Source organism: Saimiri boliviensis, chromosome 7 (genome assembly GCF_048565385.1).
Source record: "Saimiri boliviensis isolate mSaiBol1 chromosome 7, mSaiBol1.pri, whole genome shotgun sequence".
Lineage (NCBI taxonomy): Eukaryota > Metazoa > Chordata > Mammalia > Primates > Cebidae > Saimiri > Saimiri boliviensis.
In genome coordinates, this window is record NC_133455.1 from 120,207,359 (window position 1) to 120,233,909 (window position 26,551).

At 46.9% G+C, this 26,551-nt stretch overlaps 2 protein-coding genes across 5 annotated transcripts in view; one reads left to right on the forward strand and one right to left on the reverse strand.

Annotated features, from left to right (window-relative positions):
• B4GALNT3 (beta-1,4-N-acetyl-galactosaminyltransferase 3) overlaps positions 1-26,551 on the forward strand; it is a 100,067-nt gene that overhangs the window by 36,661 nt on the left and 36,855 nt on the right. The window lies entirely within an intron of this gene.
• Positions 12,720-13,850, reverse strand: LOC101033296 (poly(rC)-binding protein 1-like). Its single transcript, XM_039461557.2, has one exon. The coding sequence runs from the start codon at positions 13,848-13,850 to the stop codon at positions 12,720-12,722; it is 1,131 nt and encodes a 376-aa protein (XP_039317491.2).

A 26,551-nucleotide genomic window follows, 5' to 3' on the forward strand; every position in this document is an offset into this window, starting at 1 on the left:
GATTTTGAATGAGATGCTCTCCCTCCCCAGTTACGTTTCCACCGTGTCCACCCAAGTCCGGTTGTCACCCAGAGCCCAGACACTTCGGGCTGCAGCTGACTGAGGGGCCACTGTGTGCTGGCTTTGGATGCTCCCAACTCACTACCATGCACTAGAATTATGCCCTCTGGACCATGGTTAATTTAAATAACTCCGTCTGTGGCCCCATCTCTAGCTGACTTCCTGATTTTATTTTGTTTTGATTCCTATGTTTGTCCACACCCACATTGCTAGTTTTTTTTATTAGCTTCAGGAGACCAGGTCCCTGCACGTGTAAGATAATGGTCTTGGGGCAGGAGAGACGGGCACCACAGAAGGAAGAAAAGTTCCAGATCGGAATGACAAGCTGAGGTAAGGTGATATGTGGGGTTACGCTAGCTGGTGGAAGACCTGGAAAATGAAGATGGAGGAATTTACTTAGGTAAAGCAGCATTTATAACTTTTGTCTTTTTGGATGTTCCCATGTCTGTGTTTAAGAGGCTCCTCCCAGCATGCTGGGCAGCCAGGGGTTTTTACCGTGGGTCAGAGAGCACCATTCTAGTGCATGGTAGAGGGCTGGGGGGCATCCAAAGCCAGCAGGCTGTGGCCTCACAATTTCCATTGCCCGACCCTGGAAAGAATCTCCATGATGGTGTCGGGTGAGCAGTAGAATTGGGAAATCCAATGATGAATGGCAAGTTGGTGGATCTGGGGACAGGACAGTGGAGCTTTGGCATAAAGAGAGGACACAAAACCTAGTGGGGTATTCTAGAGCAGAGCCCAGAGCCCTTCACAATGTATAATTTGAGATGAGAGTTTTGGGAGAGGACAGATGGGCATTTAGGGATTGATGCTGTCCCTTCAGGAAGTTTGAGCTGGTGAGGGGGTGGAATCATGGAAATTGTCTACCTTGCTGTGGTCACTGTTACCTTTGTGCATTTAATTTAGGGCAGTCAAAACCTTAAGATTCATGCACGTAGCTTTAGTAAATGGAGCAGATATTAGTGCAAACACATACTCTGTGTGAGGTATGAGGACTGTGGTGCAAGGGGAGAGCCCGTGTTCTCACTATCTAGAACAGTGCTAGCCCGTGGTAGGCACTCAAAAAAAAAAAAAATATTTGCTAAGTGAATGAATAAAGATGTGGTCACTTTATTGGCTCCAGCCCTTTCTTTCCATTTGGTTACAGGCCCTGCTTTGCCTCATTTGTCCTACTTTTCAAGAGAAACAAGACACTGGGGGTTCTACGTGAAATTTCCCAAGTTTTAAATGTTGCCTCAAATTTATCTAAAGTACAATGAGCTAAAGTCAGGTGGTAGTCATTTTATTTTTGTTTTCAGCACCAGCATTTCCAAACCCTGCATCCCTGGGCTGTTCCTGCTGAGGCCTGCCGGCCATTCTCCTGTTGCTCTCTTGTTTGCCAGCACAGCATCCTCTAAAGTTAGGAATTTGCAACTTCTAACTTAAGGCTTTCATCTCCGGCAGATGCACAAACTTTTAGGAAAAGCAACTTTTATTTCTTTTTTTTTAAATTTTTAATTGTTTTTAAAGAGTTGGGGTCTTGCTCTGTCACCCAGGCTGGAGTACAGTGGAGCAATCATAGCTCACTGCAGCCTCAAACTTCTGGGCTCAAGCGATCCTCCCAATTTGGCCCCCCAAAGTGCTGTGATTACAGGCATGAGCCACCATGCCCAGCCAGAAGCAACTCTTTAAAATGTTCTCTCTCACTTATCAACCTGAACAAAGGTTCTGAAAGCAGGTTTCACTAGGAGATTCATGAGAGGATAAAATCTAAGGTGGTGGGAGCCAGGATAACTGAGCTTTGTTGTTTTTTTGAGACAGGGTCTCACTCTATTATGCAGGCTGGAGTGCAGTGGCGTGAACATAGTTCACTGAAGCCTCAAACTCCTGGCCTCAAGTGATCTTCCTGCCTCAGCCTTCCCAGTAGCCGGGACAACAGGTGTGCTCCAGCGGCAGGTGGTGGGAGCCAGGATAACTGAGCTGAGCAGAATGACTCTAGTGGGCAGAACCCTGGCTTTGTATTATGGACATTCAGCTGGTACACACCTTTCAGTCATCCCACTTATGCTGAAATATTTCTGTATTGGGAGGTAAATAGCTACCGCCCTGAATCTCCTGGTGCCCCAGCCTGGGACCCTTCCAGCCTTCACACTATCCAGCAACCAATGGAGCCATGCCTGGCTATAGTGGGTCTCGAGGACCCTGCTCCAAGGCCAGGGCTGGCATCCATTCTCAATGGACCATGCCTGTATTATGGTGCTGGTTAAGCATTTTGAACTCACCCCCGATAAACCTAAATTTGAATCCTGGCTCCACTTCTTACTTGGCTGAGTATTTAATGACAAATTACTTAATCAATCTCTTTCAGCTTATTTTCCTCCTCCATAGAAGAAGGCCCTTCCTCCATAAAAGAGGAATACTACTGCTAGGACAACTAATCTATTCGCAGGGTTGTTGTGAAAAGTAAGTTGTGTAACTGAGATAAGGCTACTGTTATTATTTTCTATGCTCTAAACAGAAAAACAGCATCCTTTGTACCTTGTCTTTATACAAAGGCTTGGAGAAATAAGGATCAGATTAGCCAGATGTGGTAGCACACACCTGTTGTCCCAGCTACTTGGGAGGCTGAGGCGGGAAGATCACTTCGGCCAGGAGTTTGAGGCTGCAGTGAACAATGTTCATGCCACTGCCCTCCGGCCTGCACAATAGAGTGAGACCCTGTCTCAAAAAAAGAACAGGAAAAAAAGAAGTGGGGGTCAGAGAACGGGAGGCTGGGGATTGCACAGTGACATGACCCACTGGGTCCCAAAAGTTGATCACACCCAGTTGTATACTCACCTAGGGAGGTTGTTAAGTATAGATGCCTCTACATTTAGAATTAGAAATTCTAGGCTTGGTGTGATGGCTCATGACTGTAGTCCCAGCACTTTGGGAGGCTAAGGTGGGCAGCTCACCTGAGATCAGGAGTTCAAGACCAGCCTGGCTAACATGGTGAAACCCCATTTCTACTAAAAATACAAAAAATTAGCCGGGCATGGTGGTGTGCGCCTGTAATTCCAGCTACTTGGGAGGCTGAGGCAGGAGAATCACTTGAACCTGAGAGGTGGAGGTTGCAGTGAGCTGAGACCGTGTCATTGCACTCCAGTTTGGGCAAGAAGATCAAAACTCTGTCTCAAAAAACAAACAAGCAAAAGCCCTGAAATTCTAATTCAGTAGGTCTGGGTGGAGTCCAGGAATCACTGTTTGTACCAAGTGCCCTGTGATGATCCTGATTAAGAGCTGAATCTGGGAACTATGCTGTTCTCTTGTCGGTCACCTCTGCCTCTGCTTCACACAGAACCGACCGCTGCAGCTGGTGCTCTACTTAACAGCAGCCGCTCAGTCCACCTGGGTGACTTGATGGAGTTATATGAATCCGAGAGTGGGCCTGGGCCAGCTGGGGCAGGGCTTTCCCCTCGCCCTTTGCTGCTGCCTCTGTCACAGACCTCGTCCTATCTCCGAGGTGGGCTCTAGGCCTCCCCTCAAGCTGGGAGCACAGGACAGGGGAGAACAAGCCTGAGCCTCTTGCTGGGCTTCAGGATAAACCAGACGCACAGAATGAGGATTGGGTTGCCTTCCCAGGAGCCGGAGATCCGAGCTAGGCAGATTAACTTGTTTATGAGGGTTTTCTCCATGGCATCCCCCCAGGGCATGGACCCAGTTGGCTGACCTTGTGCGGACCACCTGTTGACAGGGCTTCCTGTGCCCCAGCATCCTCCAGCCCTCGGTGTCAGGTCCTCTGACTTGGAGCAACTGTGTAGTTAAGCACCTCTTCTGCCTGGCAGCTGCACTCATTGCCTCCTAATTATACACTCGGGGGCCTCCCTTGGAGGTAAAACATTGTATCACAGCCTTAGGGGTCTGCTCCCAGTGTTGCATTAGTTCCAAATGATGAGTACAGGGAGGTGTAGGGACACAGGGCTGAGAGAGATGTTAAGAGACAGATGCAGAGGGATTGGAAAGAGAAAGGAAGAACAAGCAGGAGTGAAAGATGAAATGTTAGAGAAAGGCATAAAGCAAGGGAAGTTAAAATCTGGAAGGCAGTGAGGGGTGTTCTCAGCACAGATTTGCAGAGGGTAGTAACCCTTGCTGTTATTTCGGGAGAAGTGACATATGTGAGCACTTTTTTCTTTTCGTTTAAACAAGTTCTTTTATTTTGTCTTTTGGAGAGGGGTATCTTGCTGTCACCCAAGCTGGAGTGCAGTAGTGTGAGCATAGCTCACTGCAGTCTCTTAATTCCTGGGCTCAAGTGATCCTACCACCTTAGCCTCCAGACTAGCCAGGACTACAGGCATGAGCCGCCACCCTCGCTAATTTTTTTATGTTTATTTTTTGTAGAGATATGTTCCTGCTGTGTTGTCTAGGCTGGTCTTGAACTTCGAGGCTCAAGCCATTCTCCTGCCTTGGCCTCCTGGGATTACAGGTGTGAACCACTGTGCCCTCTAAACAAGTTGTTGAGTAGGACCTAGTAGCTAGACAAGATGCGTTAGTAGGAGGTTTTGGGTTTGCGGCCACTGGCTGATGTTTTCTACCATGTTTCCCTGCAAGGAGATCCTGGGGATGTGGGCATGTGTGCAGTGACTCACATGACCACAGCCTCCCTGGTTCACAGCCTCAGCCTTACTTACCTGTTCTCTCACTGACACACCTGTTCGCTCAGTGACTCTGTGCTCCACCCACTAGGCTGTGGCTGCCACTCACACAGCCTCTTGTTCACTCTGTTGACAGCCACCTCCCTCCTCAAAGCACATGTTTCCTGGGAGCTGTGACTTCTCTGCGGATCAGTTGTCAAATCCTCCACAGGCTCTTGCACAAAGCATTTTTCCTGTCTGCGTCTCAGATTTCTGACCTGTAAAATAAACCTCAGGTTCACTGCTCACGCCTCCTTAACATCTTTAAGGAACTTGTTGCTTGTGGGATGAAAGATGCCAAGGTCAGCTTTGCTCCTCCACCCCCACCTGCACTCCTAACAGCCAAGCCCTGCTCTTCCTTTCTTACTGTTTACCATACAGATAAGCCCTTGATGACCAGAGCAAGTCATTTAAGGTCTGAGAACCTGTGTGGACCTCAGTTCCCCAATCCACTGATCTCTGACAGCCTCCTCCTACTCACCTGGCAGCATTTGACACTGTTGACCACCCACTGCCTCTTCTTAAAGTGTAAATAACACATGCTCACTGCTTAAGAAGAAAGAAAGAAAAGTGAAGGCTGAGGCCGGAGGATCACTTCAGCATGGGAAGTCTAGGCTGCAGTGAACCGAGATTGCGTCACTGCACTCCAGCCTGGGCAACAGTGAGACCCTGCCTATAAAAAAAAAAAGGCTGGGAGGCCGAGGCGGGTGGATCACGAGGTCAAGAGATCGAGACCATCCTGGTCAACATGGTGAAACCCCATCTCTAATAAAGGTGCAAAAAATTAGCTGGGCATGGTGGCGTGTGCCTGTAATCCCAGCTACTCAGGAGGCTGAGATAGGAGAATTGCCTGAACCCAGGAAGGCGGAGGTTGCGGTGAGCCGAGATCGCGCCATTGCACTCCAGCCTGGGTAACAAGAGCGAAACTCCGTCTCAAAAAAGAAAAAAAAAAAAAAAAAAAAAAAAAAGGCAAACAAAAGCCCACAGTTATTTCAAAAGAAAAAATGAAATCGAACACTATATACTGGAATTTAAGTAAAATATAAAAACCACTAGTCCTCTCACCTCCTCTATACAATCATAAAATGTGTCTTATATCCAGCCTCCTGGCCAGGTGCACTGGCTCACACCTGTAACCCCAGCACTCTGGGAGGCTGAGGTGGGTGGATCATGAGGTCAGGAGATAAAGACCATCCTGGCTAACACAGCAGAACCCCATCTATACTAAAAATACAAAAAAAAAAAAAAAAAAAAAAATTAGCCAGGCCTGGTGGCCACGCCTGTAGTCCCAGCTACTCTAGAGGCTGAGGCAGGAGAACGGCTTGAACCTGGGAGGCAGAGGTTGTGATGAGCTGAGATCGCACCGCTGCGCTCCAGCCTGGGAGACTTAGCCAGACTCCGTCTCAAAAAAAAAAAAAAAAAAGAAAGAAAGAAACAATCCAGCCTCCTCTCTACCTGCCAATACCCCCCACCCCGACTCTTGGGCTGGGCAGAGCCACCACATCCCGCCTCACTGCAGGTTTTAACGGATGTTCTATACCAGGCATCCCCAAACTACGGCCCCGAGGGCCGCATGCAGCCCCCTGAGGCCATTTATCCGGCCCCCCGCCGCACTTCAGGAAGGGGCACCTCTTTCATTGGTGGTCAGTGAGAGGAGCACAGTATGTGGCGGCCCTCCAACAGTCTGAGGGACAGTGAACTGGCCCCCTGTGTAAAAAGTTTGGGGACGCCTGCTCTATACTATGTATTGAGTGAATTAATTAGTTATTTGGTAGCTCTGTTTTGAGACAACTTGGGGCTTCACTCTCCTCCTAGAATTAACTAACAGCCCGTGAAAGAACAGAGGGACAGTGACCACCAGGCCCTCACCCAGAGAACTGACAGCAGCATCAGTGTCTCTTACCTTTCCTCTGTTCCCACTGCTGCCTCCAACCCCGGACTCCCTAAGCCCAGCAGGGAAAGGAAGGACCGTCTACACAGCCATCTGAACCCTCATCCTTCTTGGATTGGAGAATTGCTTTGGAAAAACCAAAAATCAAGAATTGGCGCTTGCCGAGATTTGCCTGCGGGAAAATTTGCCCTATCCTTGGGTTTGGCTTTTGCAATTTCTGGCCTTTCTCACGCTTTCCTGTCTGTTTTTGGAATGTTCCCACCGCACGAGGCATTGTCTCCCTGCCACACTTCATTGTCGTGGGGAAGAGTGTCCTGAAGACCCTTGTTTCATGTTACTGGGGCCCAGGATTGCTATCTGCAGAGAGATAGGGGTCTGAATAGGTCTGCCTCTCAAATTATCCTGCATCTGGGGTTGATAGGAGTTGGGGAGGAGACTGAGGAGCTGGAGACAAAGCTGTTGAGCCCACCAAGGATTTTAAACTCTCTCCCATGAAGAGCCTTAGATCAGCCACAAGTGGGAGAGTCGCCATTTGCAGCTCCATCCATCTTTTTTTGTCTTCTTTCATTTGCATAGATCTGAGCCAGTTAAGCATCAGTCAATACTCTTCTTATAAATCAGATTTAACCCAATTTGTCACTCTCATTTTTTTAACCTCTAAAACAGCACGGGTACAGTATCCCTATAGATACATCCCTGAAGCATTCTATGCAGTTCAGATTTTTTTTTTTTCTTTCTTTAGGGACTGAAATATTTTAAATTCATTAGGAGGGCTTTATTATTTCAGGCAATCCATGATGGATCTGCTAGCAACAGAAAAATCGTTCTTTCATTTGTGTGTGTTTATTATCAAATCATAGAGTGTAACACTTACAGTGGTCCCAAATGTCATCATTTTATAACTAAGGAAACCAAGGATCAGGAGGTCACTGGGATCACAAAGGAGTGAAAGCACAAACACCAAAACCTTGATCTCCTCACTCCTACCCCACTGCTCTTTCAGTCACAGGAACAGTAAAATATGGCAGAATTTAAAAATTATTGTCTTCTTATATTTTCATTTTATTTTTTATTTTTATTTCTTTTTCTTTCTCTTACCCTTTCCTCTGGTGTCATGTATTTTCATTTTCATCTCTTTTTTCTACTTTTTTAAAAATTATTTTTTATTTTTTTAAATAAAGACAGGGTCTCACCATGTTGGTCAGGCTGGTCTTGAACTCCTGACCTCAGGTGATCCGCCCACTTTGGCCTCCAAAGTGCATGGATTACAGACGTGAGCCACCGCGCCCAGCCTCTTTTTTCTACTTAAAAACATTTTTGTTTCTATTTTTTAAAATTCAAAGACACATAATGTTAAAAGGTGCTTTCCCCGAAGTAAATACCATAAAAAATTTAATATGCCTTCTAAATGTTTTCTACGCGTCTGTGATACCTATACACATACACATAGAAGCCCCTATTCTTACAGACATAAATGCATTTTAAAAAGAAGTTTTGATTTCAGAATAGTTTTACATTTGCCCAACATTGCGATGGTAGTCCGGAGAGCTCTCACTTAGCTCACACCCAGTTTCCTCTATTATTAGCATCATGCATTAGCCCCGGTACATTTGTCATGATTAATGAACCAATATCGGACGTAGCTCAAGTTCAGATTATACCCTGAATTCCTTTTAGATAGACTTTTTCTGTGCCAGGATCTCCAAAGTTATCATGTCTCCTTAAGTTTCTATTGGCCATGACAGTGTTAAGTTTTTTTTGGATAGTGTCACTTTTGCAGTATATATGGCAACGTTTTTTCACGTAACTATACGTTTTGAACGCCTTTCTGGGTTAGTGTGTGAGGCCTTCCACACCCGTTTAACTCACCACAGTGTTCTGTTGAGTGGCTCTACCCCATCATTTTACACTGCCCTTGGCACAGAGCCCTGTCTGGAAGTGTCACTGGACCTGGGTGCTGTCTGGTGAATTAGACAGACGCTTCTGCTGTCTTAGAATTTGGACACTGAAAGCAGAGAACATGGTCGTAAATGAACTGACGGAGCTCGGAGAACAGGGAACACGGCCTGCGGCACTGCTGTTGTGGCGACCCTTTACCCCACGCCCTCACCCCACACCCTGCACCCAGTGGCTCTGTGTCTGTCTGTATACAAGAGTTTGCATCTGTGGCTGAAGCATTTTCTCATAAAAGGGTAGAGCTTATTCTAGGAGGTCCTACAAAAGAAAAGCACTTGGCAGCAATATAGACCATCCAGCCGTGGAGCCGACGGCTGTGGCATGTGGAACATTCCTGTCCCTGGAAACCCAGTAGTAGCTTGGCGGACACCTGTCAGGAGTGCTTGAGTAGAGCGCTGATATTAACCTTGAAAGAAATATCTGATCAGCATCCATTCTAACCGGAAGAGATCTTAAAAGTGACTTGTCTCAAGGTCCCACAGCCAGTAGAGGCAGAATGTCTTCTCTTACTGCCTTTTCCCCTGGCCCCACCAGCCCAGAGCTGTTCCTAGGGGTACCTCCAATTCATAATCGTTAATGAAGAGAAAGCTTCCAGATCCTCACAGTGTCTCCATTATCTCAGAAGGGCCAGTACCTAATTTGAAACAACTTTCTTTTGTTTTCTTAGACAGAGTCTTGCCCCATCACTCAGGCTGGAATGCAGTGATGCAATTATGGCTCACCGCAGCTTTGAACTCCCAGGCTCAAGTGATCTTCCCACTACAGCCTTTCGAGTAGCTGGGACTACAGGTGTGCACCACCATACCTGGCTAATTTTTTAAAATGTGTTATAGAGACAGGATCTTACTGTGTTGCTCAGGCTGGCCTCAAACTCCTGGTCTTAAGGAGTTTGACCACTCCTTAAAGACAACTTTGTTATGTTTGAATTACACCTGAGGTTTGCTCCTCTGCAGATGTCCCCTGGAATTGGGCACAGCCTCTGACTGGCCTTATTCCCCTCACTTAAATATTTGCCACTGTCCCAAACCCCGTGTGCAGCACTTCAGCCATGGCTTTTTCCCTCTGACCTCTAATTTGCACAGGCCCTTCCAGCAGAGCTCCAGGCTGTTCTTGCCCAAGCAGAGATTACAAACATAGTGCTTTGAGAACTGACCCTCCCAGACTTAGGACTTCAGCCAAAGTAAGGGGGAACTAGACAACCCTCTTTGTTTCCTGCCACAAAGGGACCCAGCAGGCCTTCCATATGCAATCTTTTTCAGTAAGGAGGCAGGGAGCCAGGGAACCAGGGTCTTTTCCTCTAGTGCAGCCTTGTGAGGTTGGCAGGACAGCATGTGACCCACGCCTGGGCAGAGGCAGACACCTTTAAGTGCCTTGCTGGGAAGGTGCCCCACTTAGGAGAGGTGGAGACGTACTCTACTGGTTTTTCTTACCTAGCAGGTATCTACGATAGACACACTCAGGCAACACTGCTTTGCCCATCACTGCCTGTCATCCAACACCATCCAACACTTCAAAGATGATGGACAATATGTCTGAGGCAGATAGGGGCGGAGGACAGCTGCATACCTGCACCTACTCACCTTCTGCTGTACCTTTGCCCTGCCCCTAATCTGCTTTGGGAACTCAGATCCCTCCTAGGAGGGGATGGATGGGCATGTTAACAGCTGAGAAGTGCTTTGCAAAATGCAACTGCTTAATCATAAATGAACATTAGAAAGCCACCTGGGGGCCAGGTGTGGTGGCTCACGCCTGTAATTCCAGCGCTTTGGGAGGCTGAGGTGGGCAGATCAGGAGGTCAGGAGTTTGCGACTAGCCTGGCCAATATGGTAAAACCCAGGCTCTACTAAAAATACAAAAATTAGCCAAGCGTGGTGGCATGTGCCTGTAGTCCCAGCTACTCCTCAGGAGGCTGAGGCAGAAGAATCTCTTGAACCCAGGAGGCAGAGGTTGCAGTGAGCCGAGACTGCGCCACTGTACTCACTCCAGCTTGAGCGACAGAGTGAGACTCAGTCTCAAAAAAACAAACAAACAAAACTCATCCTCTTGGAGAGGACAGGAGAAAGGGAGATTTCCAGGGCAGGAGAAACCTGGGAAGCGACACTGAATGGGGAGAGAGGGAGGCTTGCTGGGGAATTTAAATGATACTGAAACCTGGATATGGAATAGGATAAAAAATAGCAACTTGCTCTCAGGGTGTCTTTACTCTCCCAAGTGCTGATTTCATTGACCTAAATCAGGTCTCTGCTCCTATTTGCTGCTGCCTAGTTTAGGAGAGTCTTATAAATACACAAAGGCGGAAATGCCTGTGTAGGGGGTGGCAAGAGGATGTGGTTCCACTCCAGGACAGGATCTGACTCAAATCACACTTCCTCCTGGATTCCAGACTGTCAGGAGGATGCTTCTGAGGTGGTGTTTGGAGAGCAGAGCTGGGTTATTCTAAGTGTGACCTAGGGAAGATCCTGCCAGCCTTGTTAATGTGTGTCCCCACCCAGTGCCCTGCTCAGCAGGGCAGAGAAGTGTGCTGTGTGTGGTGGGAGCAAGGAGAGGAGACCAGGACACCTCTATTCCACATGTACCCCAGTTTCATCCCTTGCTGCATTTCACTGAAATTATCCACTCGCCATTACGAGGTCCACTGTGTCCTCCTTGAGTCCTTGTTTGGCATACCTTTGTGTTCCCTTCCAGGGCTGAGTGAGTTCAGTCCACATTTATTGAGCTGAAAACTCACAGGTCTTAGAGCCTGGAGTAATAATCGGGACCATTTCTTTTCCTTTTCGGGCAAGATGAGCGACGGGCCCAGGTTGCCTAACCTAGTTAACTGCATGGTATCTCCAGAGCATCCAGCTCAAAGCAGGTGTTGACAGGAACCGGGCACCCAGAGAAATGGCGCTGGTACTGCTGTAGGGGTAAGATGTGGCAGCAAAGGGCGGGCAAGAGGGCTCCAGATGACTTCTACAATGCTGACCTAGCTGCCTGCTGGCCTTGTAAGCAGTGGAATAAGAAGGCTATTGTGTCGCATTTTGAGGGGTTGGTGCGGCCTTCCTTGGGGGTGAGGAAGCACGTTGGGAAGGGCTAGCAGCTCCCCCTGATCCTCTTCCTACTGTGATGTGAGAAACATTCTGGGGGTGGGGGGCGCTGGGGGACTGGTAAGGGGAGTTGGCTGGGCTGGGAGGGAAACCGGCCCTTTCAAGTGCAAGTGACTCTTTTGTGAGCTGTTTACCTGCTTCATGCCCAAAGGTGCAAATGTGAGTCATTTAATTTAATTAGTTTAATAAGTAAATGGTCTAGGGGTTGGGTATGAGAGGGAGGAGCAGTGCAAACCCTACAGAGATGCTTTGAAAAGAAACCTGTTGGCAGCCCTCTAGGGAATGGTCATAATTAAACTGGGAGTGGAGATGCTTTGGGAAGCAGGAAGAAGGGAAAGCCCCAGATGTTGATGTGGAAAGAGGAGGAGAGGCTGTAGGTCTGCCGCCTCAGGTTCTCAATGCCCATCTAAGAAACGGCATTCCATCACCACAGTATTGGACTCACTGGTGCTGGTGCATCCACAGGGCTGTGCAACCATTGCCACTGCCTAATTCCAGTGCACTTTCCTCACTCAGAAAAGAACCTCATACCGTTGGCAGTCAATCCTGACTCTCCCCACCTCCAGCACTGGCAACCATGACTCTCCTTTTGGCTTCTATGAATTTGCATGTTCTTTTCTTTTCTTTTCTTTCGTTCTTTTTTGATATAGGGTCTAACCGTTGCCCAGGCTGCTGGAGCACAGTGGCAATTCACTGAAACTTCTGCCTTCAGGGCTCAAGCTATCCTCCCACCCCTGCCTCCTGAGCAGCTGAACTACAGGCCTGTGCCACCACACCCGGCTAATTTTTTTTTTTAACCAATCCGTTTTTTAAATTCTTAAATTCTTGACATTACAGAACTAAACTGAAATTTATTAACATTCCACTCTTACATTTCTTATTGACAAGAAGTAAAATTCATGAGCCAAAAAACCCAAAACAAAACTCAATACAGGGAAAAGCTTATAAAACTAAATATGGAACCCAGCATTAACAGCTGAATAGAGAATGTGATTTTTAAATTCTTAGCGGATGATAAAGTTGTGTAGAAACTGAACACTTACAAATTATTTAAAACCTGGAATCACTGACCAGAAATTACAGAGTTGGATCATGGGAAAACAGCAGAAAGGGGTTATGGAGGGAACCTACATTGTTGTAGCTGCACCCCATGCCCTTCTCAGAGAAAAGCCTGGCATTGATTAGATACTGGGCCAGACTAATACTGGCAGCAGAGCCAGTGATAGTAACCTGCCTACCAGAGGAGCCTTCCACTGGATTGGCAATTTTGATCTGGGCCCCGGACATCTGGCGAATCTCATTAATGTTGACGCCTTGGCGCCCGATTATGCAGCCAATTAGGTTATTTGGAATGGTGAGTTCATGGGTGGTTTGAGTAGATGCATCCAAACTTGCCCGATAGCCTTTCACCTCTGGAGAGCTGGACTCAATTCCGGCGAATCCGGTCCCGCCGTGCAGCATGGCAATGTGAGACTGTTGTCTTGCCACCTGGTTCAGCTTGGCCAGATGGAGCGGAGAAATGGTGTGTTGTCCTTGAGTCGAGCAGGCATCTAGAGGTGGTACCCCTAGGTCACGGGTGGCGTGGGGGTAGCCCGCAGCGTCGCTGCCCCGATCTTGGCCGCCCGCGCAGGTGACTGGGGAGCTGGCCGGCATGGGCTGGTACGGAATGGGCATGACTCTCCCTTGCGGACACTGGGGGAGCGTCTCCAGCATGACCAGGCAGATCTGCTGGACACACTCGGTAACAGACTGCGGCACGACAGCGACGGTGATGGCCTGCTCGGTGGAGTTGGGCAGCATGTCCCCCGACACCTGGACCTGCGCCCCCGTACTCTCGCGGATCTCTTTGATCTTACACCCGCCTTTCCCAATCAGGGAGCCGCACTGGGTGGCCGGCACCACCAGCCTCAGGGTGACCGGGGGCCTGCTGGCTGCGGTGCTGTTGGTCATGGAGCTGTTGATATCTTCCTCCAGCTTGTTGATCATCATAGCGAAAGCCTTAAAGATGGCACAGGTGGGGCCGGTCAGAGTGATGATTCTCTCCGGGCAGTTCCCCTCCGAGATGCTGAACCGCGCTCCACTCTCCTCGCGGATCCTCTTAACCGACTCCTCGTTCTTCCCAATGATGCTTCCTACTTCCTTTCCGTGCATAAGAAGCCGAATGGTGAGAGTCACGTTTAGTCCACTTTCAGTCACAGCGGCATCCATGGCGAGCAGCGGGCGGCGTTCTGGGGAGTTGGACTCGTTACGCGGTCAAGTCTTTGGCGGCTGGCGCGCGGAGGGGAGGTGTAGGCCCAAACCTGCCTGCGCGAGGCGAGCGGGGACCGCGGCGGAGGGGGCGAGCGCGGCCGGGAGCAGAGGGCTGGCGGGTGGGCGAGGGCGCGGCGGTGGCGACTCCGGCGGCAGCCTCGGCCCTGGCTAATTTTTATATTTTTTGGTAGAGAGGAATTTCACCATGTTGGCCAGGATGGTCTCACGGTCTCGAACTCCTGACCTCAGGTGATCCGCCTGTCTAGGTCTCCCAAAGTGCTGGGATTACAGGAGTGAGCCACTGCACGCAGCCTGGATTTGCCTATTCTGCACAAATGGAATCATACAATATTTTTAAGTGTTTTGTTTTGTTTTGTTTTGTTTTGACACGGAGTTTCACTCTTGTTACCCAGGCTGGAGTGCAATGGTGCGATCTTGGCCCACCGCAACCTCCGCCTCCTGGGTTCAGGCAATTCTCCTGCCTCAGCCTCCTGAGTAGCTGGGATTACAGGCACGCGCCACCACGCCCAGCTCATTTTTTGTATTTTTAGTAGAGACGGGGTTTCACCATGTTGACCAGGATGGTCTCGATCTCTTGACCTCGTGATCCACCTGTTTCGGCCTCTCAAAGTGCTGGGATTACAAGCTTGAGCCACGGCGCCCGGCCTTAAATGTTTTTTAATTTTAAGTATTTTTTAATGTTTTAAGCTTCCCCCATGTTGTAGCATATGTCAGTTCTTCCCCTCCCTCCCTTCCGCCCAAGTTGGAGTGCAGTGGCATAATCATAGTGTTAAGGGAAAGGAGTCCAGATCCAGACCTCAAGAGAGGGTTCTTGGATTCCGCACAAGAATCCAGGGTGAATCCGTAAAGTGAAAGCAAATTTATTTAGAAAGTAAAGGAGCAAAAGAATCTACTCCTTAGGCGGAACAGCCCTGAGGGCTGCCGGTTGCCCATTTTTATGGTTATTTCTTGATTATATGCTAAACAGGGGTGGATTATTCCTGCCTCTCCTTTTTAGACCATGTAGGGTTAACTTCCTGATGTTGCCATGGCATTTGTAAACTGTCATTTACAAATGCCATGGTGCCAGGAGGGATGCCTCTGAGGTGGTGTTTGGAAGGAGGTGTGTTGTTTTCATGGCATTTGTAAATGACAACATGGTGGGAGTGTAAAAGAGAGGAAGACCAGAGGTCACTTTTATTGCCATCTTGATTTTGGTGGGTTGTAGCCGACTTCTTTACTGCGATCTGTTTTATCAGCAAAGTCTTTGTGACCTCTATCTTATGCAGACCTCTATCTCATTCTCTGATTAAGAATATTCAATTTACTGGGAATGCAGCCTATCCAGTGCCTCTGATAATAGCTCACTGCAGCCTCAAACTTTTTTGTATAGACAGAGTCTCCCTATGTTGCCCAGGCTGATCTCTAACTCCTGGCCTCAACCAATCCTCTGACCTCAATTCCTCAAAACATGGGGATTGCAAGCATGAGCCACTGCGCCTGGCCCATTTCTTCTCATTGCTAAGTGATATTCTGTTGTGTGGATAGACCACATTTTGCTTATCTATTCACAGTTGATGAACATTTGCATTGTTTCTGCTTTTTGGCTATTAGGAATAATGCTGCTCCGAGGCTTTCATTTCTCCTGGAAATAGAATTGCTGGGTCAAATGGTAACTCCACGTTTTGGGGGACTGTCAGATTTTTCCAAATTGGCTATACCATTTTACATTCTCACCAGCTGTGTATGAGGGTTCCAGTTTCTCTGTGTTCTTTCCAACACTTGTTATTGTCTTTTTTTTGTTTGTTTGAGACAGAGTCTTGCTATAGTGTAGAGCCCAGGCTGCAGTGCAGTGACACAATCTTGGCCCACGGCATCCTCTGCCACCCAGGTTCAAGCGATTCCCCTGCCTCAACCTCCTGAGTAGCTGGGACTACAGGTGTCTGCCACCACACCCGGCTAATTTTTTTTGTATTTTAGTAGAGAAGGGTTTTACCATGTTGGCCAGGATGGTCTCGAGCTCCTGACCTCGAGATCCGCCCGCCTCGGCCTCCCAAACTGCTGGGATTACAGGCATGAGCCACTGCACCCGGCCTATGGTCTTATTTTTTAATGATAGCTCTCCTAATGGGTGTGAAATGGTTTCATACTTTTCTTTTCTTTTTTTTTTTTTTTTTTTTTTTTGAGACGGAGTTTCACTCTTGTTACCCAGGCTGGAGTGCAATGGCGCGATCTCGGCTCACCGCAACCTCCGCCTCCTGGGTTCAGGCAATTCTCCTGCCTCAGCCTCCTGAGTAGCTGGGATTACAGGCACGCGCCACCATGTCCAGCTAATTTTTTGTATTTTTAGTAGAGACGGGGTTTCACCATGTTGACCAGGATGGTCTCGATCTCTTGACCTCGTGATCCACCCGCCTTGGCCTCCCAAAGTGCTGGGATTACAGGCTTGAGCCACCGTGCCCGGCCCGTACTTGTTTTTAAATAATTTCTTCTTCTCTTGCCAGTTAAGGTAGATCAACATTGTCATTCCCATTTCAGTCACAGATCAACTGTCGCAGGCAGGAAAGAAAAATATACCAGATCACAGATGAATCGTATGACACAAATAGCAAAATTTTTATATGGTTGAAAGATCTTCATGACGTTATTGTTGAGAGGAAGAAAAGCAAACTGCAGGATAATGTTATAGTATAAGCTCATCTATATTTTAAAGATAGGCCATCCCATCACATTGGCAAAAATGTTACAGATTGTGGCGTGGTGCTGATGTATAGAATGTATGTGGTGCTGACGAGGCTGCCAGGAAACAGACACATTTAAACAGTGTTAGTGCCAGGCTGAATTATTTTCAAACATTTTTGGAAAAAACGATGTCAGTATCAATTCAAATTTTAAAAATATACTGTACCCTTGGACCTAGCAATCTCACTTTGGAACTTGGTCTATAGAAACCATCGCAGCCGTACATGCTTGCAAATGGTTGAATGTTGGTCAGGAGGGAAGTAGTTTGCTAAACTGTGATGTAGCCATACCATGAAATATTCCTGTAGCTATTTTTTAAAAATGAGTTATTTTTTGATTTGTAGAAATGTCCATGCTGTGAGAAAAGCGAGTGTCAGAGTAATACACATGCAAAATGAACCCATTTTTAAACAAAAGATGAATACATGCTATTGGTATGAGAGCAAGGAGGAAGGTATGGAAGGTGGTTGTGCTGTCAACATTAATTGTGGCGAGAAGGCAGAGAAGGAGAAGATGCGATTTTTTTCTTATTTATGTCTGTTCACTGGTTGTGGTGAATACCTGGGATTTTTAGGAAACAAGAAATGGTCCATATGTAAAAAGAGTTTGGAATTGAATCAGAATAGTGGTTAAGAACACAAATTCTGGGCTGGGCACGGTGGCTTACACCTGTAATCCCCGGGCTGTGGGAGGCCAAGGCGGGTGGATCACCTGAGGTCAGGCATATTGGAAGAACAGCAAGGAGATCCAGGTAGCTAGAATGAAATGGCAATAAAGAGATAGGTGATGAGGTTGGAGATTTAATCTGTAAGGCCTTATTAGTTGAGCAACCATATCAATTGATAGTTTAAATTGGAACACTTCTGAGCCTGAAAGCTGGTACTATTAATAATTGACAGGATAACCCGTGTAAACTGGGTCTTTCTCCAATAAACTTTACTCATTGGCCATCAGAAGAATCTTGGATTGTATTCTGAGTGATTTGGGAAGTCACTGGAAGGTTCCAAGCAAGGATTGACATGGCCTTACTAATGTTTTGGTGGGATCCCTCTGGCTGCTAGACTCTAGGTGCAGGGGTGAACAGAAGGGGACTGGAAGAGCAATGATGTCTAGGACTGGAGTGGAGACAGAGAAGGGAGAAGTAGTCAGATTCTGCACAACTTTTGAAAGTACAGCTGATGGGACTTGCTGAGAGAGTGGATATGGGGAGAGAAATCAAGTAGTTAGAAGGTGTTTGACCTGGGTGGTTGGAAGGCTGGAGTCGCCACTTATAGGATAGAGAGGTGCAGGTTTGGAAGGAGAGTTGGGTTAAGTTTCAGAAGCCTCTGATATCCAGGTGAGGGAGCGAGTAAGAAAATTTGATGTACAAACGAGCAGTCGACGGAGTGGTCAGGCTAAGGCTAGGGAAGTCATCAACACAGAGATGGTGTTCCAAAAACTCTCCAGACAGCAAGGCCACAGTGTTGATGGCAAAGAGAATCATCAGGGACTGACCCTGGGGTAAGCAATCCAGTATTTAAAGGTTAAAGGAAAAATGAGGAGCATTTAGCAAAAGGGTAAGGAGTAGCCCATGGGAGAAGATTGGGGATTCCAGGGGAATCATAACCTTCTGCTTGACACACTTCTGTACTCTGATTTAGCCAGAGGAGAGTGGTCATATGTTACTTGTATTTTGGAAACAAAACTTCTAGGTTCCAGTCAGGGATCCAAGACAGGTGTCTTGTGGAGGGTGAGGGGACTGGAGGTGGTCCTGTAAAATCTAGGTCTCCTTAGGGACAGTGATTTTATTTCCATTTAATTTTATTTCAGTGATTTCTTTACATTCCCAGACCCAGCAACTCCACCTTCCTCAAAATACCTATTCGAGATCTACTTTACTATGATGTCTTCCCTGACCACCAGGATTCTCCTCCCTGGATTCTGGGAGACTTGACTCAGTTGCTCGGTTATGTACTTGTTATGTTATCAGAACACCTTTCCTGCATGAAGCAGGGGTGTGCCATGGGGAAAAGCACAGGAGAGGCAGGCTGAGTGTGAACTCCAGCCCAGCCATGCATTAGTGGCCATGGCAGAACCATCAGCTGTGACTTAATCATTGCCTGACCTGAATTGGCTCCTTGGCCTCCATTTCCTTACCAGTGGGGCACCATGATACTAGCTTCATAGGGTTGGAATGAGGATTAACCAGGCAGTAGTAGGAAGAGTGTGGTCTTTGAAACCAAACAGAATTAGTTTGAATCCCAGTTTAGCCACCTTGAAGATCTGGGGCAAATCATGTAAACTCCTTAAACCTCAGTTTTATCCTTAGGAGAATGGGGAGAACAGTACCTTACAGGGCTGTTGTGCATTGGAAATTCATTCATGTGCCTAATTCATCTTTCCAGCTGAACTATGGAAGTAAGGAGGTGAAACAACTGGGCTTTAAGATATTAAGGAATATCTTGGATATTAATATATATTATCTTAAGATACTAAGGAATATCTTGCCAAAGGTCACCAGCTAAAAAGTGGCCGGGCAGGAATTCAATGCTGGATCTTCCTGGCTCTGAAACTGGTTCTTACTCATCTTCGACATCCACTCAGAGCCCGACAAGGCAGCTGTGTACACTTGTCTCTTGGTATCCACAGGGGATTGATTATAGGATTGATTCCCCATGGATACCAAAATCCAAGTTTACTCAGGTCCCTTATATAAAATGTGGTGCAGTATTTGCATATAACCTACACATACCCTCCCATATGATTTTCTTTTTTTTTTTTTAAGATGCTGGGTCTCACTCTGTTCCCCAGGCTGGGGTGCAGTTTGATCATAGCTCACTGCAGCCTCCAACTCGGACTCAAGTCATCCTCCCTCTTCAGCCTCTAGAACCACAAGCATGTGCCACCATGTCTGGCTAATTGTTGTTGTTGTAAAGATGGGATCTGTTTTGTTGCTCAGCTGAGTCTCCAACTCCTGGCCTCGAAGCTGCCCTCCCACCTCAGCCTCTAAAAGCACTAGATCTACAGGCATGAGGCACTATACCCAGCCCCTCCCATACACTTTAAGTCATCTCTGGATTACTTGTAATGCCTAATATAGTGCAATAGCATTTTGCATTTACATAGCACTGCAAATAGTTGTTATGCTGTATATTTTTAATCTGTGTTTTCTATTATTGTATTGTTTTTTATTTTTATTTTTCTGAATATTTTCAATCGCTGTTGGTTGAATCCACACATATGAAACCTATGGAACCTGTGTATACCAAGGACTGACTATATACATAATAGGTGCTCAGAAAATCTAGTTTGTTGTCTGCCCATGTGGCTTCTTCTTTAAGGTCTCTTTTAAAGCTTCCTTCCCACTGTGAGCCATTTCATGCAACCATCAGAATTCTAATAAACTGATCCAAGAAGCCAATTCAAAATAAATATCAGACTGTGCTGTCTTTGTGAGAAGCCTGTATCTGGTTTTACATGGTGGTGAACTTTAGGAAAACCTATCTCAGCGCCTCAGCCCACTCAAGGGAATATTTGCATCTTACCCTACAAATTGCCTACAACAGGCCCTTTGAAAGATGGAAAACATATTCCCCTAAGATCTGGGAAGGCTAAACAGTTAATAGCTTCTCAAGGGTTTTATGTATTACTAGGATACCGGCAGCTATCATGGATCATTGAATATCAAAGTTTATGCTCAAGAAGCCAAAAGAAAAACAATCCAGCTTCGCTGTGCTTCAGTCGTCTTCACAAATACCCCAACTAGGAGAACGTTTCAGAAACCATTTAAGCATCACACAGGTAAAATGAGAATTGCACAGATCTGAAGGGTTCAAATGTTCACTACTGACGGAACGCAGCTCAGTGGCAATAACGCTCCCTCTCCTTTCATCCGAGAGCTTTCTCATAGCATTGGCTCCTTCCTTTCTGCTTTTTTTTTTTTTTTTTTTTTTTTCCAGTAAGGATCAGAGTCACCCATCCCAGCTCATCTTCTTAGATATCCTTGATTTTCTCTTTGATTCCCACCAGACCTTGTTGATGTGTTGGCTCACAGAGGCTCTTTCAGCCGAATCAGGGACACAAATTTAGGTTGAACGACTGCTGTTTCTTAGCTCAGTCTCACCAGCAAAAGGTGAGGAGGGGTGAGCTCCTCACTCAGCCCTCAACAGCACTTGTCATCACCCTAGGGTTATTTCCACGGAAAGTATTATCTCATGGGCCACGTTAGTCCCGTTCATGTTGTCAGCTTTCTACCCTCTCGTTACATCCTCTGTATGGGGGAATTTCAACATATATTTGACCTGGTTTTGGTTCTGCTGCTGCCTCCACTTCTGTGTATGGTTTGGCCCAGCTGACATGTCCCTCCAGCATGGGATTAGACCTGGATCGACCCTTTGGCTCAGGGAAAAGGGAGTGTGGGAGAAATCGCTGGGGATCAGCAGCAAGACAGAACATGGGATAGAGGGTTTTGGAATAAACCTTTATCCTCTAAAGGTATCAGTGCGTCTCTAGCAACATTCCCGTTGACCCAGCTATACATGTGTTAGATAGAGTTGTGTAGAGCAGTCCCTTCTGGTGCTTTGACCAGTGATTTTAGCAAACGTGTGAGGCTAAGGACAATAGAGATCTTTGAAACTGGTAACAGTATCAAACAATGTAACCAGCCTGGTTTTGCAGGAGAGATGAACGATTTCAGACATTCTATTGCCATAGCCAGACCACATATCCTGATTTTGAGTTCAGAACATATGGTCACTAACACATCACATAACCAGTTGATTTAGGAAGGTTCTCACTTCTCTATTATTACACTTTTCCCTACAGACACAGAGCTGTATGGGGTGTAAAAAGCCTGCTCGGTAGTTTAATCAGCCATCATCAGAGTCGATGTCTCATTGCGCTGCTGAAAGGTACGAGCAGATCCGTAGAAATTATGTTATGGGATTGTCACTAATAGTATCTGAAGTGAAGCAGAGACTTCAATGATGATACTGCAGTCCACTGTACAGATTCTTATTTGTAAAGGCAGAAAACAAACATAAATAACATCGACGAGCTGCCGGTCGGTGCTCCCTCCGAGCTTCCTTTCCATCCACTGGGTCTCCATTCCTCTCTCTTATCAAGCATACTTGCATTTGCTTGTTTATTACAAAAAGTGGTTGTCAGTGCACAGAAAGGAGTATTTTTCCCTCCGTGTCGCATGTTACGAGGGATCACGGAGCAGTACACGTATCATTTTCTCATGCTATGCTTTAACTGCACTTCAAGATACTGCCTTGTGGCCGGGCGCGGTGGCTCATGCCTGTGATCCCAGCACTTTGGGAGGCTGAGGTGGGCGGATCACGAGGTCAGGAGTTTGAGATCAGCCTGACCAACATGACGAAACCCTGTCTCTATTTTTTAAAAAACTAATTAAAAAAGAAAAAGATACTGTGTTGTTTACAAATTGAAGGTCGTGGCAGCCCCGAATACACCAAGTCCACCGGTGCCATGTTTCCAGCTGTACGTGCTTGCTCCGTGTCTGTCACATTTGGTGATTCTTGCAATACTTCAGATGTTTCCATGACTATTTCATATGTTATGGGAATCTGTGATCTGTGATGTTACTGTTGTAATTATTTTAAGGTGTCACAAACTGCACCCAAATAAGATGGTGAACTTAATCCATAAATGTGGTACGTGTTCCAACTGCCCCACTCGTGGACTGTTCTCCCATCTCTCTCCCTGTGCTCAGGCCTCCCTCTTCCCTGAGACACAACAGTATTGAAACCAGGCCAGTTAGTACCCCTGCACTGGCCTCTAATTGTTCAGGTGGACAGGGAGAGTCCCATGCCTCTCCTTTAAGTCAAAAGCTGGAAATGATTAAGCTTAGTGAGGCAGGCGTGTCCAAAGCTGAGACAGGCTAAAAGCTAGGCCTTTTGCACCCCAATTAGCCAAGAATGCACAGTTGTGAATGCACAGGAAAAGTTTTTAGGCTGAAGCCAAAGGAGGATTCAAAGGTGAGTGTTACATAACCTATGCTTCTGAAGAGCTCAAAAGCTTGCCTTTATGTGATAAAATGTTCTAGGCCAGGCGGGATGGTTTACGTCTATAGTCCCAACACTTAGAGAGGCCAAGATGGGAGGATCACTTGAGGCCAGGAGTTCATGACCGAGCTGGGCCACATAGCAAGACTCCATCTCTGCAAAAAATTTAAAAATTACCTAGGGGTGGTGGCGCACACCTGTAATACCAGCTACTCGGGAGGCTAAGGTGGGAGGATCACTTGAGCCCAGGAGTTAGAAGCTACAGTGAGCCATAATTGCACCACTGCACTCCAGGCTTGGTGACAGAGCAAGACTCTGTTTTAAAAAAAGAAAAAATATTCTAGATTTCTAATTAGTCTGGACTTCAACTTGTGGGCTCTGAAATTCTCAGAGAAGCTTGTTCTCCAGGCTGCCTCTTTTTTTTTTTTTTTTTTTTTTTTTTTTGAGACGGAGTTTCGCTCTTGTTACCCAGGCTGGAGTGCAATGGTGCGATCTCGGCTCACCGCAACCTCCGCCTCCTGGGTTCAGGCAATTCTCCCGTCTCAGCCTCCTGAGTAGCTGGGATTACAGGCACGTGCCACCATGCCCAGCTAATTTTTTGTATTTTTAGTAGAGACGGGGTTTCACCATGTTGACCAGGATGGTCTCGATCTCTCGACCTCGTGATCCACCCGCTTTGGCCTCCCAAAGTGCTGGGATTACAAGCTTGAGCCACTGTGCCCGGCCCAGGCTGCCTCTTTAGACCTGGATCTGTTTGGTTAGTCTTAGGATTCCAAACTACTAAATGATTCACTACCATTCCTGACACTGCTTGCTGTGTGTTCCTCCCATGTTAGAGGCTGTATGTGAGGTCTGAACTGAAGATTCCCAGACCAGAGAGCAGAGACCTGAGTTCTAGTCCTGGTCCTGCCCCTAACTTGCTTTGTTACCTCAGACAATAGCCTCCATCTTTAAAGCTTCATTTACTAACGGGTCGAATGTTGGATTTCTCAGCTTCTCTAGACAGCGGCAATTCTTAAATTTTCTTTTTTAAAAAAAACTACAGTTAAAATGAATTGGAGGCCGGGTGCGGTGGCTCATGCCTGTAATTCCAACTCTTTGGGAGGCTGAGGCTGGTGGATCAACAGAGGTCAAGAGTTTGAGACCAACCAGGCCAACATGATAAAACCCTGCCTCTACTAAAAATACTAAAATTAGCCAGGTGTGGTGGCACCTGCCTGTAATCCCAGGTACTCAAGAGGCTGAGGCAGGAGAATCACTTGAACCCGAAGGTTACAGTGAGCCGAGATCATGCCAATATGCTCCGTCCTAGGCTACAGACTGAGACTCCGTCTCAACAACAGCAGAAGTGAATTGGAGTGTCACTTTCAAAGGCTGTGGCAGATGACTGTTTTATCTCAACTTTCCAAGAAATCCTTGTACATTGTCTATCTGCATGGGAACTCACTTTTCCAGGGGATATTCTAAATAGTTAGCTCTTTCACCTTCCACATGTGCTTCCACAAAGTTTCTTAAGTATTGTAAAACTAACGCCATATGTTTGTATCTTTGATACCTTCAGTGACATCTGCATTTTATGTGGCTTTGCATTAAGAATATAATGACTCTCAGAGAAGTTGCACCCCGGTTTAGGAATAACAGTTATTCAGAGTTAGGCTGTTTTCACAGGGAAGATTCAGAGGATCATACTCTCCCCACCCATGACTCTAATGGAGTTGCAGGGCTCTCACCATCACTCCTCCTGATGTGGCCCACCCCTCACCACCATGGGACATCTGGAGATTTGAATCCTGGGGTCACTTAGATCCTCTTTCCCAGGAATTTAATTCCAAGTCACTCAAACTCTCCTGGGAATTTGAATCCTAAGCAGAGATACACTGAGGTGTCTGGAGCCGGGTCACTGGGTAGCTGCTGAGATTCTAGTCACTGCCTTGGTTCTGGGGCCCAGTTGTATGATTCCCTGATTCTGTGAGCTACTCTTTGGTCTTTCTCAAAATTACTCTTGGCCTAAGTTAGGAACGAAGAGAGGGTGGAGAGGCAGGCCCATGATAACAACTGGAAGAAACTACAGTGAAAGACCAGTTTTTCCCGCCTCTGTTTTTAGTTCCTGGTTTGTCACTGAGTGGCATGGTCCTGCTACACAATCCCGGTATGCCGCGTGCACAACATGTGACTCAGCACAGGAGTTCAAAACACCCAAAATACCATGTTCAATGATACGATTCCACCATCACATGCTGGTGTCTCCAATGTCGAATTGCACGAATTCTACGTGCTCACTCTAAGTTTCTGTACCAGCCTCACTGAGGACAGGCAACCCACAGTCTGCAGACCTCATCGGCGCTGAGCTGGAGTTTCCATAGGAGCAAGTAACTTAGCCTCTCTTTGAAGTTAGGATGTGTTGGAACTGCTGATTTCCACACAGGCTAGTGGACTAGGGCCTCCCTGTCCCTTGGGAAAGCGCTATTGGAGGCCCACTCAGAAGTTCTGTTTTTTTTTTTTTTTTAACTTGTTGGCTAGGATTGCCCCAGCCTGACTGTACTCACCTGCCACTCCTCCTCTTCCCACCCAAGGCTTCCCAGACTTTCTGCTTTCTCCATCAAACATGAGCTTTGCCACCAAACAAGAGAGCAGCCTGGCCTCCCTTGGCCTGTAGCACCTATTCCTTGCGGGCAGTTGAAAAGAATGTGCCTTCCAAAAGCACGGAAAGCAGGGGCTCTGAGAGAGATTTGCACACTCAGGTTCACAGCAGCATTTTCCACAATAGCAAGAGGTGGAAACAGTCCAAGTGTCTATGACAGATGAATGGGTAACAAAAATGTGGGCTATCCATACAATGGGATATTCAGCCTTAAAAAAGAAGGAAATTCTGACACGTGCTACAACATGGAAGAACCTTGAGAACATGTGAAGTGAGAAAGCCGGACACAAAAGGAAAAATACTGTATGATTCCACTTCTGTGAGGTCAAATCCTGTGAGTAGTCAAATTCATAGAGACAGCGAGTAGAGTGGTGGTTGCCAGGGCCTAGGGGGAGGAGAAAGTGGCAATTAGTGTTTAATGGGTACAGTTTCAGTTTGGGATGACGGGAAGGTTCTGGAGGTAGATGGTGGTGACAGTTGCACAACAATGTGAATGTTCTTAATGCCATTAAACTGTACACTTAAAAATGTTTAAAATGTGGCTGGGCACAGTGGCTCACGCCTGTAATCTCGGCAGTTTGGGAGGCCAAGGCGGGTAGATCACGAGATCAGGAGATCGAGACCATCCTGGCCAACATAGTGAAACCTCATCTCTACTAAAAATAAAAATTGAGCCGGGTGTGGTGGTGCATGCCTGTAATTCCAGCTACTCAGGAGGCTGAGACACGAGACTCGTTTGACCTCAGGAGGTGGAGGTTGCAGTGAGCCAAGACGGCACCACTGCACTCCAGCCTGGTGAAAAAAAAGGGGGGGTCGGTTTAAAATGGGCCAGGCACGGTAGCTCACACCTGTAATCTCAGCACTTTGAGAGGCCAAGAAGGGAGGATCACTTGAGCCTAGGAGTTTGAGACTAGCCTAGGCAACGGAGAGACCCCCTGTCTTTACCAAAAAAAAAAAAAAAGAAAAAATTAGCCAGGTATGATGGCACATACCTGTGGTCGCATGTGATCCCAGCTACCTGGGGACTGAGGTAGGATGATTGCTTGAACCTGGGAGGTTAAGGCTGCAGTGAGCCGAGATCACGCCACTGTACTCTGCACTCCAGCTGGTTGACAGAAGGAGACACTGTCTCAAAAACCAAAGGTTAAAATGGTAACTTTTATGTTATAGGTATTTTACTAAATACACACTCCCCCAAAAAATTAAATTTAAAAAAGAGACAAAGCATTCCCTAAAGAAAGCCCTTCCTTCAGTGCACCTTTGGGCTGTGT

Coding starts and splice junctions, on each gene's coding strand:
- LOC101033296 (XM_039461557.2), bottom strand. CDS start 13,850: ATGGATGCCGCTGTGACTGAAAGTGGACTAAACGTGACTCTCACCATT.